Source organism: Nannospalax galili, unplaced genomic scaffold (genome assembly GCF_000622305.1).
Source record: "Nannospalax galili isolate Female #2095 unplaced genomic scaffold, S.galili_v1.0 scaffold530, whole genome shotgun sequence".
Taxonomy (NCBI): Eukaryota; Metazoa; Chordata; class Mammalia; order Rodentia; family Spalacidae; genus Nannospalax; species Nannospalax galili.
In genome coordinates, this window is record NW_008328331.1 from 164509 (window position 1) to 187983 (window position 23475).

The 23475-nt window shown below is 38.6% G+C and overlaps 1 protein-coding gene across 17 annotated transcripts in view; it reads left to right on the plus strand.

Annotated features, from left to right (window-relative positions):
* Ncor1 (nuclear receptor corepressor 1) overlaps positions 1-23475 on the plus strand; it is a 179658-nt gene that overhangs the window by 37152 nt on the left and 119031 nt on the right. For 16 of the 17 annotated variants that reach the window (XM_008824153.3, XM_029557263.1, XM_029557324.1 and 13 more), the window contains exons 4-6: positions 6628-6820; positions 14302-14484; positions 21751-21864. In XM_008824153.3, the coding sequence (XP_008822375.1) occupies positions 6628-6820; positions 14302-14484; positions 21751-21864 (490 nt within the window). The remainder of the gene's footprint in view (positions 1-6627; positions 6821-14301; positions 14485-21750; positions 21865-23475) is intronic. The other variant, XM_029557530.1, reaches the window with a different exon arrangement.

Genomic DNA, 23475 nt, shown 5'->3' on the forward strand with positions numbered 1-23475 from the left:
ACTGGTAGAGCACTTGCCTGGCATTCATGAGGCCCTAGATTCCATCTCCAACACTGGGGGAAAAATTATTGAGTGTATTTAAATGTATAACATGATGTCAAAGAATATATGTAGACAGTGTGAAGGATACTATGCTGAAACAAATTAGCATCCATTATCCCCCTTTTTGATGGCAAGAATAGCTAAAATTTATTCATTTAAAAAATCCCAAATATAGTACAATTTTCTTACCTTTATTCCTAGTTTTGAATGTTAGATTTTTTTTTTTAATTATCCTATGTATCTGCTATTTTGTTAGTTCTGGCTATGTCTTTTTTTCTCTCTCTCTTTGAGTTTTTTTAGATGCTATATATTAGTGAGGTCATTCAGTAGTCATCTTTCTATGTCTGGTTCATTTCAATTAGCGTGATGTTCTCCAGATACATCATTTAAACATTTTAAGTTTCTTTAGAAGCTGCCATACTCTTTCCACTGCTAACTGTACCATCTACACTCACCATCAGTGTATAGGAACTCTTTTTCTCTTATTACCTAAATACAGGTACCTAAATACACCTGTGTCGTGCAATGCCCATGGAGGTCAAAAGAGGGCATCAGATCCCCTGGAACTAGAGTTATAGATAGTTGTCAGCATGTGGGCACTGGGACTCTGAATCCGATCCTCTGCAAGAGCAGTCAGTGCTCTTAACTGCTGAGCCATCTCTCCAGCCCCTAAACTTTATTTATTTTTATTTTGTATGAGTCTTTTGCCTCTCTCTTAAAGTGTACCATGTGTGTGCAGTGCCTGTGGAGGCTAGAAGGCGGTGTCAGATCCCTTGAAACTGGAGTTACAGATGGTTGTGAGCTACCACATGGGTGCTGTGAACTTAACCTGGGTCCTCTGCAAGAGCACCAGTGCTCTGAACTGCTGACTCATCTCTCCAGTCCTCTTTATTGTTTCATAGCAGGAATCCTAATGGGTAGCTAATGGGAAGTGGTATCTCATAGTCATTTTAGTTTGCATGTCCCTAATAATTACTAATATTGGGCATTTTAAATACCTGTGGCACTCTTATTTATTTATATTTTGGAGAAATATATAATAAATTTTTCATCTTTTGAAATGGTGATTTGTTTGTATGTGTTTGGGGGCATTGAGGTCATTGTCTGATAGCTTCTGTAGTTGCTCTCTTCATTTTTTGAGATGGGCTCTCTCATTGAACCTGGAGCTCCAATAATCCCCCTGCCTCTCGGCTTTTTACGTGAGTGCTGCAGATCTGAACTCAGGTCCTCATGCTTGCACAGCAGGCACTTTACCTACTCACTGAATCATCTTCTCAGCCCTTGGTGATTTATTTTTCCATTGAGTTGTATGAATTCTGTATCAATTTTGGCTATCAGATGTACAAATATTTTTCTAGTCTGCTGTTTCCCTTTGTTGGTTATTCTGTGTTCTTCAGAAACTTTTGAGTTTGATGTATGCCTAGTTATTTATTATTGCATTTGTGGCCTGAGATTTTTTTATGTTAGCAAAATATTACCAAGGCCAGTACCCGAGAGCTTTCCCTGTGTTCTTTTTTAGGAGTTTCATACTTTCTGACCTTCTATTTAATTTAATCTTTTATCCATTTTAAATTGATTTTTATGTAGTGTCTAATTTCATTCTTTTGCCTGTGAAAATCCATTTTTCCCAGCATGATATATTGAAGAAACCATGTTTTCAGCTGTGTCTTTTTGCTACTCTTGTCAAAAATTAGTTGATCATTTAAGTTTGAATTTAATTTTGGCTTTTCATACCCTTCCTCTGGTCTTTGTCAGTTTCTAGTTCAGTATCATATTTTGATTATTATAGCTTTTTAATACAATTTTAAATCAAGAAGTATGAAGCCTCTGACTTTCTGTTTTTTTCAGAATTGTTTTAGCATTTGGGGGTCTTTATGGATACATGTAATTTATTTATTTATTTATTTATTTATTTATTTATTTATTTATTTATTATGTGTCTGAGTGCTTGCCTGCAAGTGTGTACATGCACCATGTGCCTGAAATGCCCACGGAAGCCAGAAGAGGGCATTGGATCCCCTGGAACTGGAGATAAGGATGATTATTAACCAACACATGGTAGTTGAAAACCAAACCTGGGTCCTCTGCAACTGCAACCATGTAAATTTTTTTTTTCAATTAAAAAAATTTTTTTTTTAAATTTTATGTGTATGAGTGTATTGCCTGCATGTATGTGAGCGCACCCTTGTCGTGCAGTGCCACGGAGGTCAGAAGAGGGTTTCGGATTCCCCTGGAACTGGAGTTAAGGATGGTTCGGAGCCGCCACGTGGTTGCTGGGAATCGAACCTGGGTCCTCTGCAAGAGCAGTCAGTGCTCTTAACCACTGGGCCATTTCTCCAGCCCCACATGTGAATTTTTGAGTTTTTCTTATTTTATTGTGAAGAATTCCTTTAAAAATTCGGTACTGATAGCATTGGATCTGTGTACTGTAGCTTTAGGTTATATGGACAATTAAAACATATTCTGCTGATTGGGCCAGCAAGATGGCTCAGTGGGTAATGGTGCTTGTTGCCAAGTCTGATAACCTGAATTGTATCCCTAGAACTCACATGATGGAGGTAAAGAACCAACTTCCACAAGTTGTCCTCTGTTTCACGTTTGCACTATGGCACGTGTGTGCTCTGGCATGAGTGTCTTATACACACACATTAAATAAATGTAATTAATAGAGTTAAAAGTATTCTACTGGATTCTCTTTGCTTATGCCAGGCATGGTAGCACATTCCTTTAATCTCAGTACTCAGGAGGCAGAGGCAGGTGGATCTCTGAGATCGAAGCTAGCCAGTCTACATAGGGAGTTCACCATTTGGGGCTATAGGAGTCTCTGTCTCAAAAGCAAACAAAAAAAGTATTCTGTAGATCTGTGAACATGGGGCTGTCATTCTTTCTTTGTGTTGTCTCAGCTTCCTTCATCAGGATTTTGCAAATACACAAAAATGGGAGAAGGTGAAAAATAACATCTTGTATAAAAAAGAAAGGTATACAGCTGTTGCCAGAACTGTGAAAACTGAGATTCCGGGAAGGAATTAGAAGAATCTTGAATGACTTTGCCTCCCATTTCCTATTTTTATTCCCAAAGTATTGATACAGGAAAGCCAGTAAAAATCCTAGAATTTCTCACGATTTTCTCAATTGGAAAAGATTTAAATGGGGTTATGGCAGATGATTATTGAGAATCTCCTTTATGCCACCCTGTTTTCTTAGTAGGTACAGGAAGGACACTTTTGGGGTTATTTTCCAAAATGATAAGCCATCCAGGAGTGGCTTATCTGTCTGTCTATGGGCCAGGGTCCTCCACAAAGGCTGTTAGAGCCTCAACCAAGTTTTCCCTTTACCCTACCCTCTCCTATGTAAAAGTGTATAGAAAGCCATATCCTATCACAATCTTTAGCCCCAAAACAGGCAAGCACATAACATTCAAAGTAGAAATGACAAAGAAAACTCATGTGGACAATTTCACACAAAGAGAAAGTCTGAGTAGGGTGCCACAGTGTCCCAAGCAAGAGGATACAGAGTACCATGATCTTTATTACATTTTTGAAGTTCAAGGATAAGTGGAAGACTAGGAATTTAGGAAGCAAAATAGGTCCTCTTTAGGGCAGAATAGAGTCTGGTTCTGAACTTCTGTAGAGCAGAATCGAGTGATAATCGAGTGACAGAAGATAATGAAATAATAGCTTTAAGTTCTCAGAAAAAGAATTGTGCGAGACAAGTTTAAACCTTAAAGCAAGAGGCAAACATTTTCAGACCTGGTAGCACTGAGCATCTAAAATGTATTATGAGCTAGACATGGTGGCACATGCCTTTAATACACAACCACCCCCGGCTACTCTCTAGCCCGTTTTTTTTTTTTTAATATTTTATTATTTTTATTTTATGTGTATGAGTGTATTGCCTGCATATATGTGAGTGCACCCGTGTCATGCAGTGCTGCGAAGGTCAGAAGAGGGTGGTGGATTCCTCTGGAACTGGAGTTAAGGATGGTTTGTAGCTGCCATGTGGGTGCTGGGAATTGAACCTGGGTCCTCTGCAAGAGCAGTCAGTGCTCTTAACCGGTGAGCCATCTGTCCAGCACTCTAGTCTCTTTTTTAAATAATCAATTAATTAATGTTTTGTTTTTTGGAAATGGTTTCATTGTAGTTTCAGCTGACCTGGAACCCACTATGTAGACCAGGCTGGCCTGGATCTCACAGAGCTCCACCTACCTCTGCCTGCTGAGTGCCTGGATTATTACCACTCCTGTCTATTCTTGTGTAAATTTTATACATGTGTCTTGGTCATATTGATCCTCACTCCCTTCCCTCCCTCCAACTTCTCTCACATCACCTCAACTTCTTAAGTTCATGGCCAAATCCACCACCCCCTCAGAGAAAAATGACTCCTTTTTCTTAGCATCCATTAGCTGCCAATAGTTCCTCAGCTGGGGATGGAATGTTGGGAGTTCTTCTCCCCTCCATGCTGCCAATTTAAGTGACTTGATCTTGTGCAGGTCTTGTGCACGTAACCACAGCTGCTGTGAGTTCATGAGGGCAGCATTTCATAGCACTTCTCCCTGTCCCCTGGCTGCCCCCTTTTCATGATATTCCCTGAACTTTGTAATGGAGGGTGTGATATATGTTTTCATCTGCAGTTGAGCACTCACAGTTGCTTATTCTCAGCACTTTGAGCAGTTATGACTCTGCACTTTCTGCAGTCAGAAGCTTTAAGGTTTAAAGTAGCCCAAATATGTTGGTTCTGGAAGGCAGGGGCCAGGGTGCTGAATTTTGATAAATGACCTCTGGCTGTTTAGTTGAAATTGAATCTCTTGGTTACTGTAGCTTTGGGTATTAAGGCTTGAAATTGTGATGAGTAAGTTCTTTCACTTTGTTTTTCTTTTCCATGGTTCTTTTGTCTGTTCAGGGGCCCTTGAAACTCCATGACTTTTATGATAACTTTTGCTGTTTCTGTGACAATAACAATGGGCTTTTGATAAAGATCATTGAATATGTATGTTACTTTATACAATTTTGTCTTCCTATCAATACTATGTCTTATAATACATGAATGTGCTACATCTTAGTATTGTTTTCTTTTGTTTGTTTTCGGTTTTTAAGCTTAAGTTTCTTTGGTCAATTTATCCCTATTTTTTCTGGTGGTACATAATTAGAATTGCTTTCTTAATTTTCTTTTCAGATTGTTCATTGCTGGTTTAGAAAGCAACTTTTTTTGGGGGGTGCATGTTGATTAATTTCAGTTTTATGTGGCTTCTTTAAGGCTTTAGATGTCTTTTTAGGACAAAATGACTGAATTAATCAACTTAAAAAGAAGGCAGAATTCTTTGGTTTCTGATTAAAAATTTCAGCTCCCTGGCAACCTTCATTATTTTTGAGCCTGTGACTAGACAGGGAGTATGTAACTGCATGCTCATCTCATGACAGCCAGAATTGAACTCAGGTCAACGGATTCATGTGGTACTTCTTCCACCAGCTCTATATTCTCAATTTTAAGAACAGAATAGAATTCTGTATGATGAAGATATTTAAATTTTTGGGTGTATAATCTTGTAGGTCTTGGCATTTATTTTATCATCTATCCTAAACATGAAGTATGTAGATTATGTTTTCAGTGAAATGTTTTGCATAATATTGAAGCTTGACCGTAAGGTAAAATGTCACCTCTGTAATTTCTTTAGTTGAAAATGAAAGGTCAAAGACTCTCCATGATCAAGACTGTAATATATCATGTATGAATTTAAAGCAGATTTTATCCTTTAATATATTTTTCTTTTTGTAAAAACTAGACAGGGTATATGTTTTGGGGGTCAGGATGATGTGGTAAGAAACCATGTTAGATTTCTATTTGAGACTTGTGTTTAAGACCAAATGACACCTCAAGTCATTTATGATTCCATGAAGTAATAGCTGGAGTGAGTTTGTTTGTTTTTCCTTTGTTTGCTTTTACTCTTGGTTGAAAGATGGTAGCTCCTTTGGTCTGGTTTATTTAATTTTAGCTCTTAAGACAGTGTTTAAAAAGTCTGTGTGTGTGTATGCCTGTATGTGCATGTGAGTGGGTAAGCAGCCAGCTTTACCTGGTTCTGTCAATTTGAACTCAGGTCCTCATGCTTGCGTGGCAAGCACTTTACCCACTGAATCAAATCAGCTCTGAAAACATATTTTATGAACCTTCAGTAACTCAATTTTTTTTCACAAATCAAAGTCCTCCTTCAAGATTTTCTACTCTAAATTTGTTTACCATCTTCACTTTCCTCCTAAAGAAACTTTCTTCTAGAAGTTTTATATTATTCAGGTAAGGTTCAGGGTGCACAACCTTTTGACATTGTGACATGACTTTGTTGTCTACACATGTTTTGGACCACATGCATAGCTATCCTTGGACATGTGGCCTGAGGGCAGTGGGTTGGACACCTGAATTTTATTTTGAAATAGGTAGAGGGGGCAGCAGTTCCCTTTGAATGTAAGCATAACCTTTTTGTTCATTTTAAAGCCTAACTAGGATGGTAGCAAGGAGTTATGTGCCACTTTATAATTTTCAAGAGGGTTTTTTTTTGTTGTTGTTTTTTGTTTGTTTGTTTTTTTAATATATTAGGCCTCAAGAAAGAAGAACTGGATATGAACAGTTTCATCCAGGCCCATCACCGGTGGATCATGATTCACTGGAATCCAAACGGCCACGTCTGGAGCAGGTTTCTGAGTCCCATTTTCAGCGTGTTAGTGCTGCGGTTTTACCTTTAGTACACACACTGCCAGAAGGGTTGAGGTCTTCTGCAGATGCTAAGAAGGTAAATATTTGCTTTCTTGCTCTGTGGAACTGTAGGTCTATAATGTTTATTTAGCCATATTTCAGGCATAGTGCTTAAAAGAAAAATCTACATTATACTAGTTGCTAAAGGATAGTGCTATGGGAGGGTAAAAATGTTGTTAAGTGAATCTATAAACCACAGACTTAGTGCACCAGACTTCAAAGTTAGTACTTTTGACTTTTTGTTAAGTGAAAACAAGTTAAGGGATTCAATAAAAAAGTCTAGTTCTCATGCATTTTTTGCTGGCTTGCTACACTATAAAATATGATCAGAGGTAGTGAAGAGTGTCAGTTTTGTCAAATTTATTTTATTTGTGTAGGAATGGAGAGTGCTTCATATGGAGGTCAGAGGACAACTTGAAGTCAGTTCTTTCCTCCTACCACATGGGATTGAACTTAGGTCAGGCTTGGTGGCAGGCATCTTTACCCACTGAACCATCTTGTTTTGTTTTAAAAAGGTCTACCTGCCTCTGCGTCTCAAGTGCTGGGATTAAAGGCATGTACTTTTGTCAAGTTTAAATTAAATAAGCCCTTTTAGCTTGGTAATAATTTATTAACTAGCTACATAGGAAAAAAAATTTTATCTATGGTTTAATTAGTCATAAGTTTTATATAGAAAAGCTTTCAGTTTTATGTAGAGAAATACTTGGAAATTATAGTAGTTTGATGTAGTGACTCATACCTGTAATTGTACTTGGGACACTGAGGCAGGAGGATTGTTTACTACATAGTAAGTTCCATGCCAGCTTTAGCTACATAGTAAGATCCTGTCTCACATAACAAACAAAAAAATGGGGCTAAGGATGTATCTCAATTGATAGAATGCTTGCTTAGCATGCATGAAGCCTTGGATTTGAGTCCCCAGTACCACATAAACCATGCATGATGGTGCATGCCTTGGGATGTGCCTACTGGAGAATCTGAAGTTCAAGGTCATCCTTGGCCAGTGTGTGGTCAATGAGACCCTGTTTCAGAGAGAGAGAGAGAGAGAGAGAGAGATTACAAAGAAGAAATTACCTGTAATTCTATAACTTGTGGAAATAACCTCGTCTCATTAGTTGTTAAATAAAAATTGTATATATTTCCTGTGTATAATGTGATATTTTGATATGTGTTTACATTGTGGAATGATTCAATGAAACTAATTGACATCTATCACCTCGTGGAGCAACTTTCAAGTATAGTACTTATGTAATCATGTAATTATGTTATTATCATTATGCTATCATTTAACTACTAATATTGACTATATTTTGTGACATTTCAAATATTATATATTGTGACTCTATAAAAGCTCTTTTAAGGTCAAATGATTTTTCTCCCTGTGCTTATTACCTTCTGTAAATGTGTCTCTATGTTATGTTTCTTTCTTGTTATGTTGCTGTGGTTCAGGGTCTCAGTTGTCTGTTTTACATCTCATTATATCTACAGATTAGTAAGTACCTAGAATTTAGTAGGTATTGAGTGGATATTTATTTTAGGAAAAAATAAATCAATTTAAGAAACTCTTCAACAGAGAGGTATTAATCTTTTCTTTCTTTTTTCTCTTTTGTGGTGCTAGGGATCAACTCACTTTACCACTGAATTATATCTCTACCCTCTTAACCTTCTTACTAACATATACTAATGTTTTCTCATTATCCTTTTGTCTTCATTTTAAAATAACGTAATTATATGTACGCATGTGTGGATGTGTGCATGTGAGTATAGATGCCTCTTGAGGCCAGAAGAGGGTATTGGATGCCCTGGAACTGGAGTTTATAAGCAATTGAGTTGCCTGATGTGGGTGCTGGGAACTAAGGTAAGGTCCTATGCTAGAGAAGTATGTACTCTTAACTGCTGCCATCTTTCCAGACCCTTAAATTTTAAAACTTTTATTTATTTACTCATTTGTGTTTGTGTGTGTGTTTCTACACATGTACATGTGTGTATGCACACATGCCACAGTGTGTGTGTAGGTCAGAGGACAACTTTTAGGGATTGATTCTTTCTACCATGTAGTTCCTGGAGATTGAATTTAAGTTGTCATGTTGGTGGTAAGTGCCTTTTCCTACTGAGCCATTTCACTGGCCTTGTCTTCATTTTTTTTTTTTTAAATGGCATACTATAGTGTTTTGATAGCAAATCTCTTTCTTACAAATTCATTTACTTTTATGATGGCATTTTGTATCTTTTATATAAATCAAAGCTTCCTAATTTTTCCCCCACTTGGAACCAACCCCTTTTTGCCTGAGAAACTTTTTCTCTTTTTTTTTTTTTTTTTTTTTTTTTTGAGATAGGGTCTTACTATATAGCCTGGCTATCCTGGACCTCAGAGATCATCCTGCTTCCCTCTCTGGAGTACTGAGGGTAAAGGCATGGGCCACCATGCTTGACCTGCCTGAGAAAATATTGCAAAATGCTGGGTACATAGGCATATAAATTAGCCATATACAACAAACATTTGCTGTTACTAAATAATACAAAAATTTATTTAAAAATAATTCTTTAGTACACATTTTATTCATTCATTCATTCTTTTATTCATTCATATTTTTGGAGACAGGGTTCCCCTATAGTCCTAACTGGCCTGAAACTCACTATGTAGACCAGGCTGGCCTTGAACTCACAGAGATCCATCAGTCTCTTGAGTGCTGGGATTAAGTGTGCACCACCATCCCTGGCATTATATTTATTTATTTATTTATTTATTTATTTAGGTCTTTTTGAAACCAAAAAGTCTTCCTGTAGCTCCAGCTGTCCTGGAACTCACTGTGTAGACCAGGCTGGGCTTGAACTCACAGAGATCCCTGTCTCTGCCTCCCCAGTGCTGGGATTAAAGGCATGCACCACCACACCTGGCTTATTTGTTTTTTATGTGTATGTGTGTTTTGCTTGTATGTAAGTGAACCATGTGCATATAATCCCACAGAAGCCAGAAAAAGGCTTTGGGTCCCTTGGAACTGGAATTACAGACAGTTGTTAGCTGCCATATGGGTACTGGGCACTGAACTTGGGTCATCTACAAGAGCCAGTCAGTACTCTTAACCACTGAGCCATCTCTCTCAACCTATGGTACATAAAATTCTATCATTTATTAAAGCTAAAACCAAATTTGCACACTAATGACAAACACTTGTTTGCTTGTTTATTTAGAGACGGGGTTTCACTCTGTAGCCTGGTACTTAACTATGTAGATCAGGCTGACCTCAAACTTGCAGTACTCCTTCTGCCTCTGGTCCCAGTGCCAGAATCATACACACCAGCCACCATGACCTACTTACTTATTTTTACACAAAAAAACAGAAGTACGTTTAGCACCATTTCAGAAATTGTTCCCAAGCTAAAGTCCACTTCAACATTTTTCTTTTCCTTTTCTTTCCACGACAAGTCTCATAGCCCATGTTGGCCTCAAATTTCTTTGTAGTGAAGACTAGCCTTGAATTCTTAATCCTTCTACCTCTGCCTCTCTGTGCTAGTATTATAGGTATGAGCCATCATGGCCAGCCTCATTTAATGATTTCTTATAAAATTCAAGCCAGCACCTCAAACAATATCTAAAACCAAAATTTTAACATAATTTAAAGATACGTATACAGGGCTGGAGTGATGGTTCAGTGGTTAAGAACACTGGTTGTTCTTGCAGAAGACCTGCGTTCGAATCCCAGCCACCCACATGGCAGCTAACAACTGTCCGTAACTCCAGTCCCAGGGGATCTGACAGCCTTTTCTGACCTCCGCAGGCATTGTACAACACAGGTGCAGGCAAATACACTCATACTCATAAAATAAAACTAATAAAATTTTTTAAAAAGATATGTATACAAAGCAGTGATAGTATGAAAATAGTTTTTGTTTTTCCCTAATTAAACCAGTGTTTCTATAATATCGGAAAACTTTGTATGTATAGTGACAACACTGCAACTTATAAAGTAGTCTTTTTTTTTAGTGTACAAGTATAAATGTTTGCATGTGTGTGTGAGCTTGTGTGAGTGCATGTGCGTGCATGTGCATGTATGTGCATGTGGTGTGGTGCCCAGAAATTGATGTTGGGATCTTTTTTGATCTCCCTCCACACTATATTTACTGAAGCAGGGTCTCCAAGCTCCTTCATTCATTAGTCTAGCAAACCAGCTTACCCTGGAGAATCCCCCTGTCACTACCTTCAGAGCTTTGGGATTACAGGTAGATTGCCACACCTGCCTAGTGTTTTTTTGTTTTTTTTTTTTTTGTCTTTTTGAGACAGGGTCTCCCTGTAGCCCCAGCTGTCCTGGAACTCACTATGTAGACCAGGCTGGCCTTGAACTCACAGAGATCCGCCTGCTTCTGCCTGGGATTAAAGGCTTGTGCCACCACGCCTGGCCTCCCTAGTGTTTTTATGTGGAGGTTGGGGATCCAAACTCCTGACCTTACATTTGCATAGCAAGTGCTTTATCCACTGAGTCATCTACCCAGCCCCAACACTGAGTAGTCTTAAATCTAAACTCAGGTGTGTAGGCAGTGTTTTGTTTTTTGTTTTTGTTTTTTTGGCATTGTGTGGTAGGATGGCTTCCACTGTACAAAGTACATATGTATGTTCAGAACCAAGGCTGCTGGTGAGTGCTTTCAGGAATGCCTGCATTTCATTACACATTTTAGATTAAGTTTTGGTCATTGTGCATTCAGAAACCTTTCAGTGTTGACAAATTTTTCTTGATCTTTATAGTTAGTTGCACAATTCCATGGGCTTGTGACTTAAAAACATTTTCTTTGTGTTTTTAATACTTCAAAAAATAGTTTAGAAGACAGGAAATACATGTATAATTTATTTTCAGGTTGTTCAGCCAGAAACAGTGTGTAGATATAAAGAGAAAGCACATACACAGAGGTGAATCTGCACGAAGGATAAATGAGTATCCATTGTGCTTTTGTCTTCTAGGTAAATTGTTAAAAATAGTATATCGAGTAGATAAAAGTTCTTTGTGGCAAACTGGTAATTAGCTTCTGGGAGTTTTTAGATATACTACACCATGTGAAATATCACTGTTACAGTCTTTGGGGTGTTTAAGAAACATTTTGCTGCACTGAAAGGAACAGAATTAAAATATAGCATCTTCCAGCAGTGAATAAATTATCACAAATGTAATTTATAGCTGTAGAATTTTTTTTTTAGTAGAAAGGGATCTTAAAACTCATTCATTAATAAAATGTGGCTTATTAGATCATTGTATATGACTTGTTTTTTCTGTCTTTAATTTTTTTAAAATTTTAATTTAATTTTATTCGTTTGGTCTTTTTGATACAGGGTCTCCCTGTAGCCCCAGCTGGCCTGGAACTTGCTCTGTTGACCAGGCTGGCCTCAAACTCACAGAAATCCTCCTGCCTCTACCTCCCAAGTGCTGGGATTAAAGGCCTGTGCTACCACGCCTGGTGGTGTTTTTTCTATTTCATGGTTGAGAAAACAGATGGTAGAAAGAAAATTAAGTGACCCTGTGTCATAGCCCCACATTCTGCTCCTCTGCCCCTTTTTATCCCTCTCCTGATTTGTAGTAGTTTTTAGAATATGCATCAATCACCTGGAAGGCAGTTTCAGAATCTGCTAATCAGGGTTTTGTTTTGTTTTGTTTTGTTTTTTGTCATTATGCATATTTCTGTAACATCAGAGTACTATTGATTCATTTAAAGTTTTTCTCTGTACATTAATATTTCAAAGTTACCAGGAATTGTCTCATAATTACAAAGACTTCACACATACGAGGCCTTAAAGTTTGAAAATTTTGTATTCTTTATTTAGTGCAAATATTAGCTGGTTTATTTAAATCAAGAATTGTTCTATTTTTTACAGAGTTGGTAAAGATTTGAATCTTCTGCAAAGAACCATAAAGACATTTTCCCCTGTCCTTTTTACTTCTAAAGATTGAAAACAATACTTATATACTGAATCTGATTTTATTTGTTTGTCTTTAAAAATATTTTTATTAGCCGGGCGTGGTGGTGCACGCCTTTAATCCCAGAGGCAGAGGCAGGCGTATCTCTGTGAGTTCAAGGCCAGCTGGGGCTACAGGGAAACTCTGTCTCAAAAAGAAAAAAAGTATGTGTTTAAGAAACTGCATGTGCTGGGCATGGTGGCACATGCCTTTAGTCCAGCACTCTCCCAGGAGGCAGGCTCTCTGTGAGTTCAAGACCAACCTGGTCTACATATGAGTTCCAGGCCTGCTGGGGCTTAGAGAGACCCTGTCTCAATAAGACCAAAAAAAAAAAAAAAAAAAAAAGAGAAAACTGCATGTATCTTTATATCTTTATCTGAGATTGGGAAGGTGTGTGTATATGTTGGGATATGGTGATAGATTTTTGGTAGTGGAATTTTCATTCTTTATGGATCACTGCTGAATTGTGAATGGAATGGGATAGTTTTTCTTTTGGTGAATGTGGAGTATAATATTTTTTTGTCAGAGAAATGTTATGTGTTCTGTATTGTGAGCAGACATTGTTGCCCTGTTTGAAGATAGTCCAGACATAAGATCTAGTTCCCAGCTTTTTTCTCTGACTTCATGGCTCAGTTATTATCCTTGGAAACACTGAAAACATTTTGTTTTGGTGCTAAGGATTGAACTCAGGATCTCACCATACTAAGTATGTACTTTGTCACTGAGTTATGTCCGCAGACTCTGAAAAGATTTTTATGGAAACTCCTGGCCTTTTCATAGTGGTAAGTTAGATGGACATACAGGTTTTACCAGGAGTAGCACTGTCTTCCAGCTTACTTGTTCAGTCTTTTTGAGGAACGATTCTAAGAAAATGGTTGAGAGGTTGGTCTTCCTTCGTCATGATTACACTATTATTTTCTCTAAATTCTCTAGTGTCATTATTGTTATGTTAAAGTCTGGCAAACCTCCTGGCTTCTTAGTCATTACCACTTCCAGGGTCTTCAAATGCATGAATGAAGGGCTAGAGAAATGACTCAGCAGTTGATAGCACTTACTGCTCTTCCAGTAGACTCAAGTTTCATTCCCAGCACATATGTTGGGCAGTTCATAATGGCCTGTAATTCCAGGTTCACGGGATCCTACACTCTCTTCTGACCCCAGTGGACACCCATACACATGGCATACACACATAGACACATAGATATAAAATAAATCTTAAATAAGGATATATCTAGACTATAGAAGTATTACAAGCCCCATCTATGGAATTTGTTTATATATGTATACATATATATATATGTATATATATATTTGCATTTGTGACTGAAAATTGCTACTAAAAGACTATCAGTAGAGAAATGATACATTGCTTTTGAAGGACAGATAGTGTCTATGGATGGCATGTGTTCCCTCATTTGCTCTTGCAACCAATGAAGGCTGTTTGTTCGCTTGGGAGTGGGGAGAATAGAGAATGTGAACACCGACTCTTCCGTGTTTTAAATTTTATATTTTTAGTCAGTACTCAACATGGGCTATTAGTGCAAAATAAATTGTTTATGATTTTTCTTCCTTAAAGGATTCTGCATTTAGAGACAAACATGAAGCTCCGTCTTCTCCAATCACTGGGCAACCATGTGGAGATGATCAAAATGCTTCACCTTCGAAGCTTTCAAAGGAAGAATTAATACAAAGTATGGATCGGGTGGATCGTGAAATTGCAAAAGTAGAGCAGCAGATCCTTAAGCTGAAGAAGAAGCAGGTAAGTGTCAGTTTTGCTCATGGTAGTCTGTATTCTAGAACTAGGTGTGAAAAAGAAGTAATGCCTTACACAGTCTGTGCCTTGCTTTTCCTTGCTGTGAGTTTGCTTAGTTAAATTTCCTTATTTCTCCTGCTTTATGTCTCGTTATATGATCTTTAAGTATACTAGATGATGCTGAATTTGCTAAAATGATAATATTATTTTATATTCCCATTGGCAGTGTTTATGGCTACTAGACTTTGCCTATCCTTGCCTGTCCTTGTCAAGTTTTTTTTCATGTGGATGTGGAGTTGTTTTCACTGTGGCTTTAATTAATTTGCATTTCCTTGATTAAGAATGAGACTGAACTTATTTTCATTTGTTGATGAATTACTTGTGTTTCTTCTGTATATATACAGAAGAACACTATATATATATATATATAGTGTTATTTTGTTACTTTAAAGATGTTTCTAAAGCTTCTTTGCAGCTTATATATAGTAGGTTTGACCAATTTGTAGTCTATCACTTTGTTCCTTTTTTTCTAATAGCTTTGTTGAATAGGGAGATTTTCTGTTTTTGTTATTTTCAAAGATGAGTGAGGTCTTGCTGACTATGTTGCCCAGGTTGACCTTAAGTTTCTGGGCTCAAATGATTTTCCTGCCTCACTTCCTGAGTAGCTGTCATTATATAGATGCATGCTACCATTGAACTTTTTTTGTCTTTTTGAGGCAGGGTCTCCCTGTAACCCTAGCTGTCCTGGAACTCACTATGTAGACCAGGCTGGCCTTGAACTCATAGAGATCCTCCTGCCTCTCCCTCCCAAGTGCTGGGATTAAAGGCGTGCCACCACCATGCCCAGCCCAATGAGGAACTTTTAAAAAAATATATTTTATTTATTATTTTTATTTTGTGTGTTGCCTGCATGTATGTCAGTGCATCATGTCCTGCAATGCCTCAGAGATCAGAAGGCGGCTTTGGATTCCCTTGGAACTGGAGTTAAGGATGGTTCATAGCTGCCGTGTGGGTGCTGGGAATCAAACTCAGGTCCTTTGCAAGAGCAGTCAGTGCTCTTAACCGCTGAGCCATCTCTCCAGCCCCCAATGAGGATCTTTTAAAAACTGAGGTGAGCTGGAATGGTGATGCACCTTTAATCCCAGCACTTGGAAGGCAGAAACAGGAGGACCTCTGTGAGATTAAGGCCAGCCTAGCCTACATAGCGGGTCCAGGCCAGCTGAGGCTTCTAACCCTGTCTCAAAACAAACAAACAAACCCCCAAAATTGAAGTATATGGGACTGGAGATGACTCAGTGTTTAAGGGCACTGGCTGCTTTTGCAGTGGTCCCAGGTTCAATTCCCAGCACCCACATGGCAGGTAATAACCATCTGTAACTCCAGTTCCGGGGGTTCTGACACCCTCTTCTGGCCTTTGTGGGCATTGCATGAATGTGGTGGTATACCTTCATACGTGGAGGCAAAACACTCATAAGGATGGATGGGTGTGTGGATGGATGGATGGAGGTTAGAAAGATAGATAGATGATAAGTAAATAAATAAATAAATAAATAAAATTGAGATGTAACTCGAATCACAGTATTTATCCTTTCGAAGTGCATATGTATTGGTAACACATTGATAAAATTTTGTAGGTATCACAACTTTCTAATTCTAGAACCTTTTTGTCAATTCTAAAAAGAAACCCTGTATCAGTAGTTAGTTCCTGTTTCCACCTAGTTCTATTTCTTAGCAGCCACTTACATATCTGTGTGACCTACCTGTTGAGTTAAATAGAATTCTTTGACAAGTTTTCAAAAACTGTCCATGTTGTATTTTGTATCAACATGTTTAATTTTTTTTTTAATTAAAATTTTTTGGGGGATGCTGGAGAGATAGCTCAGCAGTTAAGAGCACTGGCTGCTGTTGGAGAAGACCTGGGTTCAGTTCCCAGTACCTACATGGCAGCTAACAACTGTCTGTAATTCCAGTTCCAGGGGATCCAATGTCCTCTTCTGACCTCTGTGGGCATTGCATGACATGATGCACTTACATACATGTAGGCAATACACTCATACATACAGAAATAAAAAAATAAAATATTAAAAAAATTAAAAAAACATTTTGATACATTTTATATATATATGAGTTTTCTCTGCATACAAGTGGAATGCCTGCAAAAGCCAGAAGAGGGTCTTGACTCCTCTGAAACTGGAGTTATAAATGATTGTTACTGGTCATGTGCTAGGAACTGAACCCAGGTCCTCTGTAGGAGCAGTCAATATTCTTAACCACTGAACCATCTCTCTAGCACCTAAAATTTATTTTCAGGTTATTTGTGGCTGGTTAGCCCAATCGGTTAAAATGTGGTGCTAATAAATTTTTTATTTGTATTTTTATGTTTATGAACGGTCTCCCTGCATACCTGTAAGCACACCATGTGTATGCAGTACCTAAAAAAGCCAAATAGGGCATTGGATCACCTGAAACTGTAATTACAGATGTTTTTGAGTTGCCATGTGGATGCTAGACATGGAACCTGGGTCTTCTCCAAGAGCAGACAGTGCTTTTCACTGCTGAGACATCTCTCCAGCCCCAGCATGTTTTAATTGCTATTGACCATGTTTATTCCACTATAGAACCTACCATGGTTTATTCATCCATTGTTACTAATTGTTCGACATTTAGGTTGTATCTACTTTTTGGTCTTTTAAAAAGGTCAATTAGTTAATTAAAAATATTTTCTTACTTTTATTTTCTGTGTATGAGTGTATTGCCTGCATGTATGCAAGGGCACCCGTGTCGTGCAGTGCCTCAGAGGTCAGACAAGGGCTTCGGATTCCCCTGGAACTGGAGTTAAAGACCATTTGTAGCCACCATGTGGGTGCCGGGAATCAAACCCGGGTCCTCTGCAAGAGCAGTCAGTGCTCTTAACCGCTGAGCCATCTCTCCAGCCCCCAATTAGTTAATTTTTGATGTAGGGTCTCACTATGTAGCCCTGACTGGCCTGCAACTCATTATGTAGGCCACACTGGCCTTGAACTAGAAAAGATCCATATATCTCTGCCTCACATGTGCTAGGATTAAAGGCGGGTGCCACCGTGCTGGCATATTTTTTGTTTATGTTTATGTATATATGTCCTTGTGAATGCCTGCCACAAATGTGTGGGTGCCTGTGGAAGCCAGAAGAGGGCCTCAGTTCCCCTGGATTTGGAGTTTCAGGTAGTTATGAGTCACCTGATGTGTGTGCTGGGAAAGGAACTTACGTCCTCTGGAAAACCAGCAAGCATACCTAAGTGCTGTGCCATCTCTCCAGCCCCGTATTTGCTTTTTGATTATTATGACTAATGCTGCTATAACATTCACTTACTAGTTTTTGTGTGAAAATTTTCTTTTGGACTTGTTGGATATGTATCTAAAAGTAGAATTGTTGTGTTATATGGTAAATTTAAGTATCTGAGGAACTGTAAATAAAGACCATTTGTAGCCACCATGTGGGTGCCGGGAATCAAACCCGGGTCCTCTGCAAGAGCAGTCAGTGCTCTTAACCGCTGAGCCATCTCTCCAGCCCCCAATTAGTTAATTTTTGATGTAGGGTCTCACTATGTAGCCCTGACTGGCCTGCAACTCATTATGTAGGCCACACTGGCCTTGAACTAGAAAAGATCCATATATCTCTGCCTCACATGTGCTAGGATTAAAGGCGGGTGCCACCGTGCTGGCATATTTTTTGTTTATGTTTATGTATATATGTCCTTGTGAATGCCTGCCACAAATGTGTGGGTGCCTGTGGAAGACAGAAGAGGGCCTCAGTTCCCCTGGATTTGGAGTTTCAGGTAGTTATGAGTCACCTGATGTGTGTGCTGGGAAAGGAACTTACGTCCTCTGGAAAACCAGCAAGCATACCTAAGTGCTGTGCCATCTCTCCAGCCCCGTATTTGCTTTTTGATTATTATGACTAATGCTGCTATAACATTCACTTACTAGTTTTTGTGTGAAAATTTTCTTTTGGACTTGTTGGATATGTATCTAAAAGTAGAATTGTTGTGTTATATGGTAAATTTAAGTATCTGAGGAACTGTAAACTTCTTTTTCAAAACTGGCTGTAGCATTTTACAGTCCCAGTAGCATTTTATGATGGTTTTACCTTTTCTGTTTCCTTGTCAGCATTAGTTATCTCCCCTTTTTTTCTTCCCCACTTCTACATAGCACAGCCTGGTATTAAATTATTATTGATTCTCCTCCCTTAGCTTATTGAGTGCTATAGTATTACAGTTGCTGGAACATAAAACCACGCTTGGCTTTTATTTTGTTCTTTAAATATCTACCCTAGTAGATGTGAATTAGTGTCTTGCTGTGGTTTTAATTTGCATTTCCTTAGTAATATTTTTCTTAATGATAATGTTGAATTTGAATGTCTTTGCATACGTTGAGTGGATATTTGCCATTTACATCCTTTGTGCATTGTCTTTTGATTGTTGAACTGTAAGCATTACGCGCGCGTGCAGGTGGGTGTGTCAGTGTACAGTTGTGCTTGTGTATGTGTGCCCATGTGTAGGTTAGAGGACAATGCTGGGTATCTTTCCTCTGTCAATCTCCACCTCATATTTTGAGACAAAGTCTCTCACTGAACCTAGAGCTCACCAATTTGGTTAGAGTGGCTAGCCAACGAGCTCTAGGGATCTGCCTATCTCTATCCCTTACCTCCATTCCCCCAGTGTTAAGATTACAGGCAGGCATCAGCTTTATTGTGGGTGAGGGGCTCTGAACTCAGGTCTTTATGCTTGAACAGAAAGCACTTTATTCACTGAGCTATCTCCCCAGCTAAGTTGTAAGACGTTATATATATATGGTACTAGATCTTTCATCAGATAATGTTTTCTCATTCTGTGTTTTTTTCCCTTTTCTAATAATATTCTCTGATGTACAAATTTTTTAATTTTGTTGAAGTCTAAGTTTTTCTTTTGTCTTTTATATTTTGGGTGTCCTAAGAATGCCTAAATATTTTATTTATTATTTTTATTTTATATGTATGAGTGTATTTCCTGTATGTATTTAAGTCCACCCATGTCATGCAATGCCAGCAGAGGTCAGAAGGTGTTGGATCCCCTGGAACTGGTGTTATGGATGGTTGTTAGCCACCATGTGGGTGCTGGGAACTGAACCTGGGTCCTCTGCAAGAGCAGCCAGTGCTCTTAACCACTGAGCCATCTCTCCAGCCCCTCTCATGTTATTCTTTATTTGGTGGAAGTGCTTTTGCATGTCAGCCTCAGAGTAATTAAGATTAATTTTCTTTTTATATCGAGAGTTAGTTGGAAAGTCTGGGCTGATGAGATAGCTCAGGGGTAAAGAAGAGTGCATCTAAGACCAGCAACCTGAATTCAGTCCTTGGAACTCAAATAGGAGAGAATTGCCTCTCAGAAGTTGTCTTTATTCTTTATTTGGTGGAAGTGCTTTTGCATGTCAGCCTCAGAGTAATTAAGATTAATTTTCTTTTTATATCGAGAGTTAGTTGGAAAGTCTGGGCTGATGAGATAGCTCAGGGGTAAAGAAGAGTGCATCTAAGACCAGCAACCTGAATTCAGTCCTTGGAACTCAAATAGGAGAGAATTGCCTCTCAGAAGTTGTCTTCTGACCTCCTCATATGCATCACGTCACATGTGAGCATGTGCATGCATACACAGACATAAATAAATAAAAATGATAAGATAAAAAAAGGGAAAGAAAAGTTCATTTTTCCCCATTTTCTGTAGTATTGTTATTGTTACAGTTTGTGTTTACATTTGCATGTGGATTGATTTCTAGGCTTTGTACTTGCATCTGGTTGGCCTCTTTGTGGCACTGCAGAAATACAATAGTGTCTGTAAGAATATTTTAGGCATTTAAATTTATTTTCATCTCATATAATTTTTAGAATCTTGTTTGGCTTTTTTTTTTTGGTGTTTTTTTTTCTTTTTTTTTTGAGACAGGATTTCCCTGTAGTCCCACTGGAATTCCCCTTTGTAGACTAGGTTGGCCTCAGTCTCATGGAGATCCACCTGCTTCTGCCTCGGAAGTTAAAGATGTGTACCCCCCACACCCTCACATCTATTTTTTAAAAACCTTATTATGTACATCTCCAGCCCCTGTTGGGGACAGATTTATTCTTTCATTTTGCACCTAACTTATACAATTGGAAGCCTTGACTGTATAGATAATGTCCCCTTATACCAAACTTTAAGTTGTCTTTACTGAATGTCATGTTTATTGTCTTAAACATGGCCTTATGGTTTAGCCTTCCATGTGTGTTTGTTGAGCATTTACTAGGTTTAAAGTAATGGTTTAGGTGCTGGAAAAAAAAGGAGTGGGTAAGGTAGACAAGTCCCTGCTTACGGTAATAGGTAATAGTTACTGAACATGTATAGTTGCAGTGTACTTTATTTTATTTTATTTTATTTTATTTTATTTTATTTTAATTAATTTATTTTTTGGTCTTTTTGAGACAAGATCTCCCTGTAGCCCCAGCTGCCTGTAGCCTCAGCTGGCCTTGAACTCACAGAGATCTGTCTGCCTCTGCCTCCCGAGTGCTGGGATTAAAGGTGTGTGCCATCATATCTGGTGTTGTAGTGTACTTTATATATAGACCATTAATCCTTTCAAAAAAACTATATGTTAGAATAGTATTTTTTTCCCTGCATTATGTATGAGTGCTTAACTTTGAGGAAAGGTTCTAGAAAAAACAAATAACTAGAATCATGCCACCTGTTAAAGGTGACCTTAAGGCTCAAACTCAGATTAATACAGCGTAATATAGCCTTCTGCTTTATAATTTATATATACCAACAGTTTGGAACCTTTTGACCAGAACAGTCTAAGATTATAATATCTATCTTTGGGTTTGGACCATGGTGCTGGTCTGAATTAAAGATTGATCCTCAAGCCCTTTCCTTTCACATCATTTTCAACAAACCTTCATAAATATCTGTAACTTTTTCCCAGTGCCATCAAAGTTTATTTTGATAGAGGTACAATAGTGTACCTTCCTTAAGTTTAAGTTCTCTTAATCTTTCCCTTTTTCAGAATTAAAACATTAAAGGTTTTCTCCCCTTAGTTTTATAGCTGTTTGTCTAAGTGTGATTTGTGATGTTTAGTTATTAAAGTGACTCTTGATTGCTTTGCTTTGAGCCCTGGCTTTCATGAGACCCTTGTAGAGTAAATCTTGTAGAATCGAGAAGCAGTGCTGAGGAGCATGTTTTATCTTTGGCCTCTGATTACTAGTAAGGATGTCAGACATTTCCTTTTTGGATCTCTTAGCAACAGCTGGAAGAAGAAGCAGCTAAACCTCCTGAGCCGGAGAAGCCTGTGTCCCCTCCTCCTGTGGAGCAGAAACATCGGAGTATTGTCCAAATTATTTATGATGAGAATCGGGTAAGCTTATAATCTCTGTCAGCATAGCCCTTTAAACCCACTTTTTTTTTCCAGTTCTGAATATATCCTATTATAATTATATTAAGATCTGAGGTTTTACATCACATTTTTTTTTTTTTTTTGGACAGGGTCTTCCTGTAGTCCTAGCTGTCCTGGAGCTTGCTATTTACAGCAGGCTGGTCTTGAATAAACAGAGATCTGTCTGCCTCTGCCTCCTAAGTGCTGGGATTATAGCTGTGTGCCACCATGCCTGGCTGCATATTACATATTTTGTAAAATTATTTACTGATTAGAATTTTATCTGATGGCTCATATATATATATATATAATATAAACAGTAATTTTGCAGCCTTTTTCTTGCTTTGGGCCAGGGAGGGGGGAGTGGTTCTTTTTGAGACAGTCTCCCTGTAGCCCCAGCTGGCCTGGAACTTGATATGTAGACCAGGCTGTCCTCGATCTGCCTGCTTCTGTCTCCCAAGTGCTGAGATTAAAATCATGCAATCATGCACCACCATACCTGGCTCTACATTTTTTTTTTTGTTTTTGAGAAAAAAAAAAAAAAGTGTTTCTTTTTTTTTTATAATTTAAAAAAAAAAGTTTCCCCTCCCAAAAGGTTTTTTTTTTTTTTTTTTTTTTTTTTTAGGGTTGAGGATTAAATTCAGGGCCACATTCATGCTATGCATACATACTATAGTCCCCATTTCTGAAAGTTTGTTAAGCTTCTGGCATAACTCAGAGAAGCACTTTTACTGAAGAGTCTACATTCCCCTTTCTCCCTCCACATTCACGGCCTCTGAATTCCCATCACACTTCATGTCACTCATCTCAAGTTTCTTACCTCCCAGTACTTAGTTTGGGTGACTCCCTCTGCATAGGCCCAGGCAAAGTTCCTTTCACTGTTGAGGGCTGTAATAGCTGCACTGAGCTGAGACATAGGGTGCAGATTTGTAGGAAAGTTGTCCAGCATGGTAACCACATGAGAAGGCAGAGCTGCTCATTTTGTCCATTCTTGTGAGAGCCAAGATACCTGTTCCTCTGTGGGGATCTGTCCAGTTACCAGCAGCCAAAATAAACCCTCAGGCAGGGGTTCTTCCCTACCTTTTGCCTTGGGCAGCATTTTCTGGCATTCAGAGGTACCATAGCCCTCATCAGGATCAAGAACTGATATTTCGTATACCAGCCCTTTCGTGTCTCTCATGCCACCATACATCATGCCCATGGTGATTTGACCCACCACTTTCTTGCCATGTTTTTGCCTGAAGGCCTTAATTTTGGCCTGTTCCTTAGGCCAGCATATCTTTCAAATTCATGGAAGAAGCACTGGCATGCGGGGCAGCAAGAACAAAGCCAAGAGGCATTCTTGGCTTCCAGGAGCCGGGCTGCAGCAGCCAGTAGAGCCATGGCGAGCGAACTCCAGGACCTGGTGGGAAGGGAGCGTGCTGGGGCAAGAATGCTACTTTTTTTTTTTTTTTTTAAATTTTATGTGTATGCATGTATTGCCTGCATGTAGGTGAGTGCCTGTGTTGTGCAATGCCCGCAGAGGTCAGAAGAGGCCGTCAGATCCCTTGGAACTGGAGTTACAGACAGTTGTTAGCTGCCATGTGGGTGCTG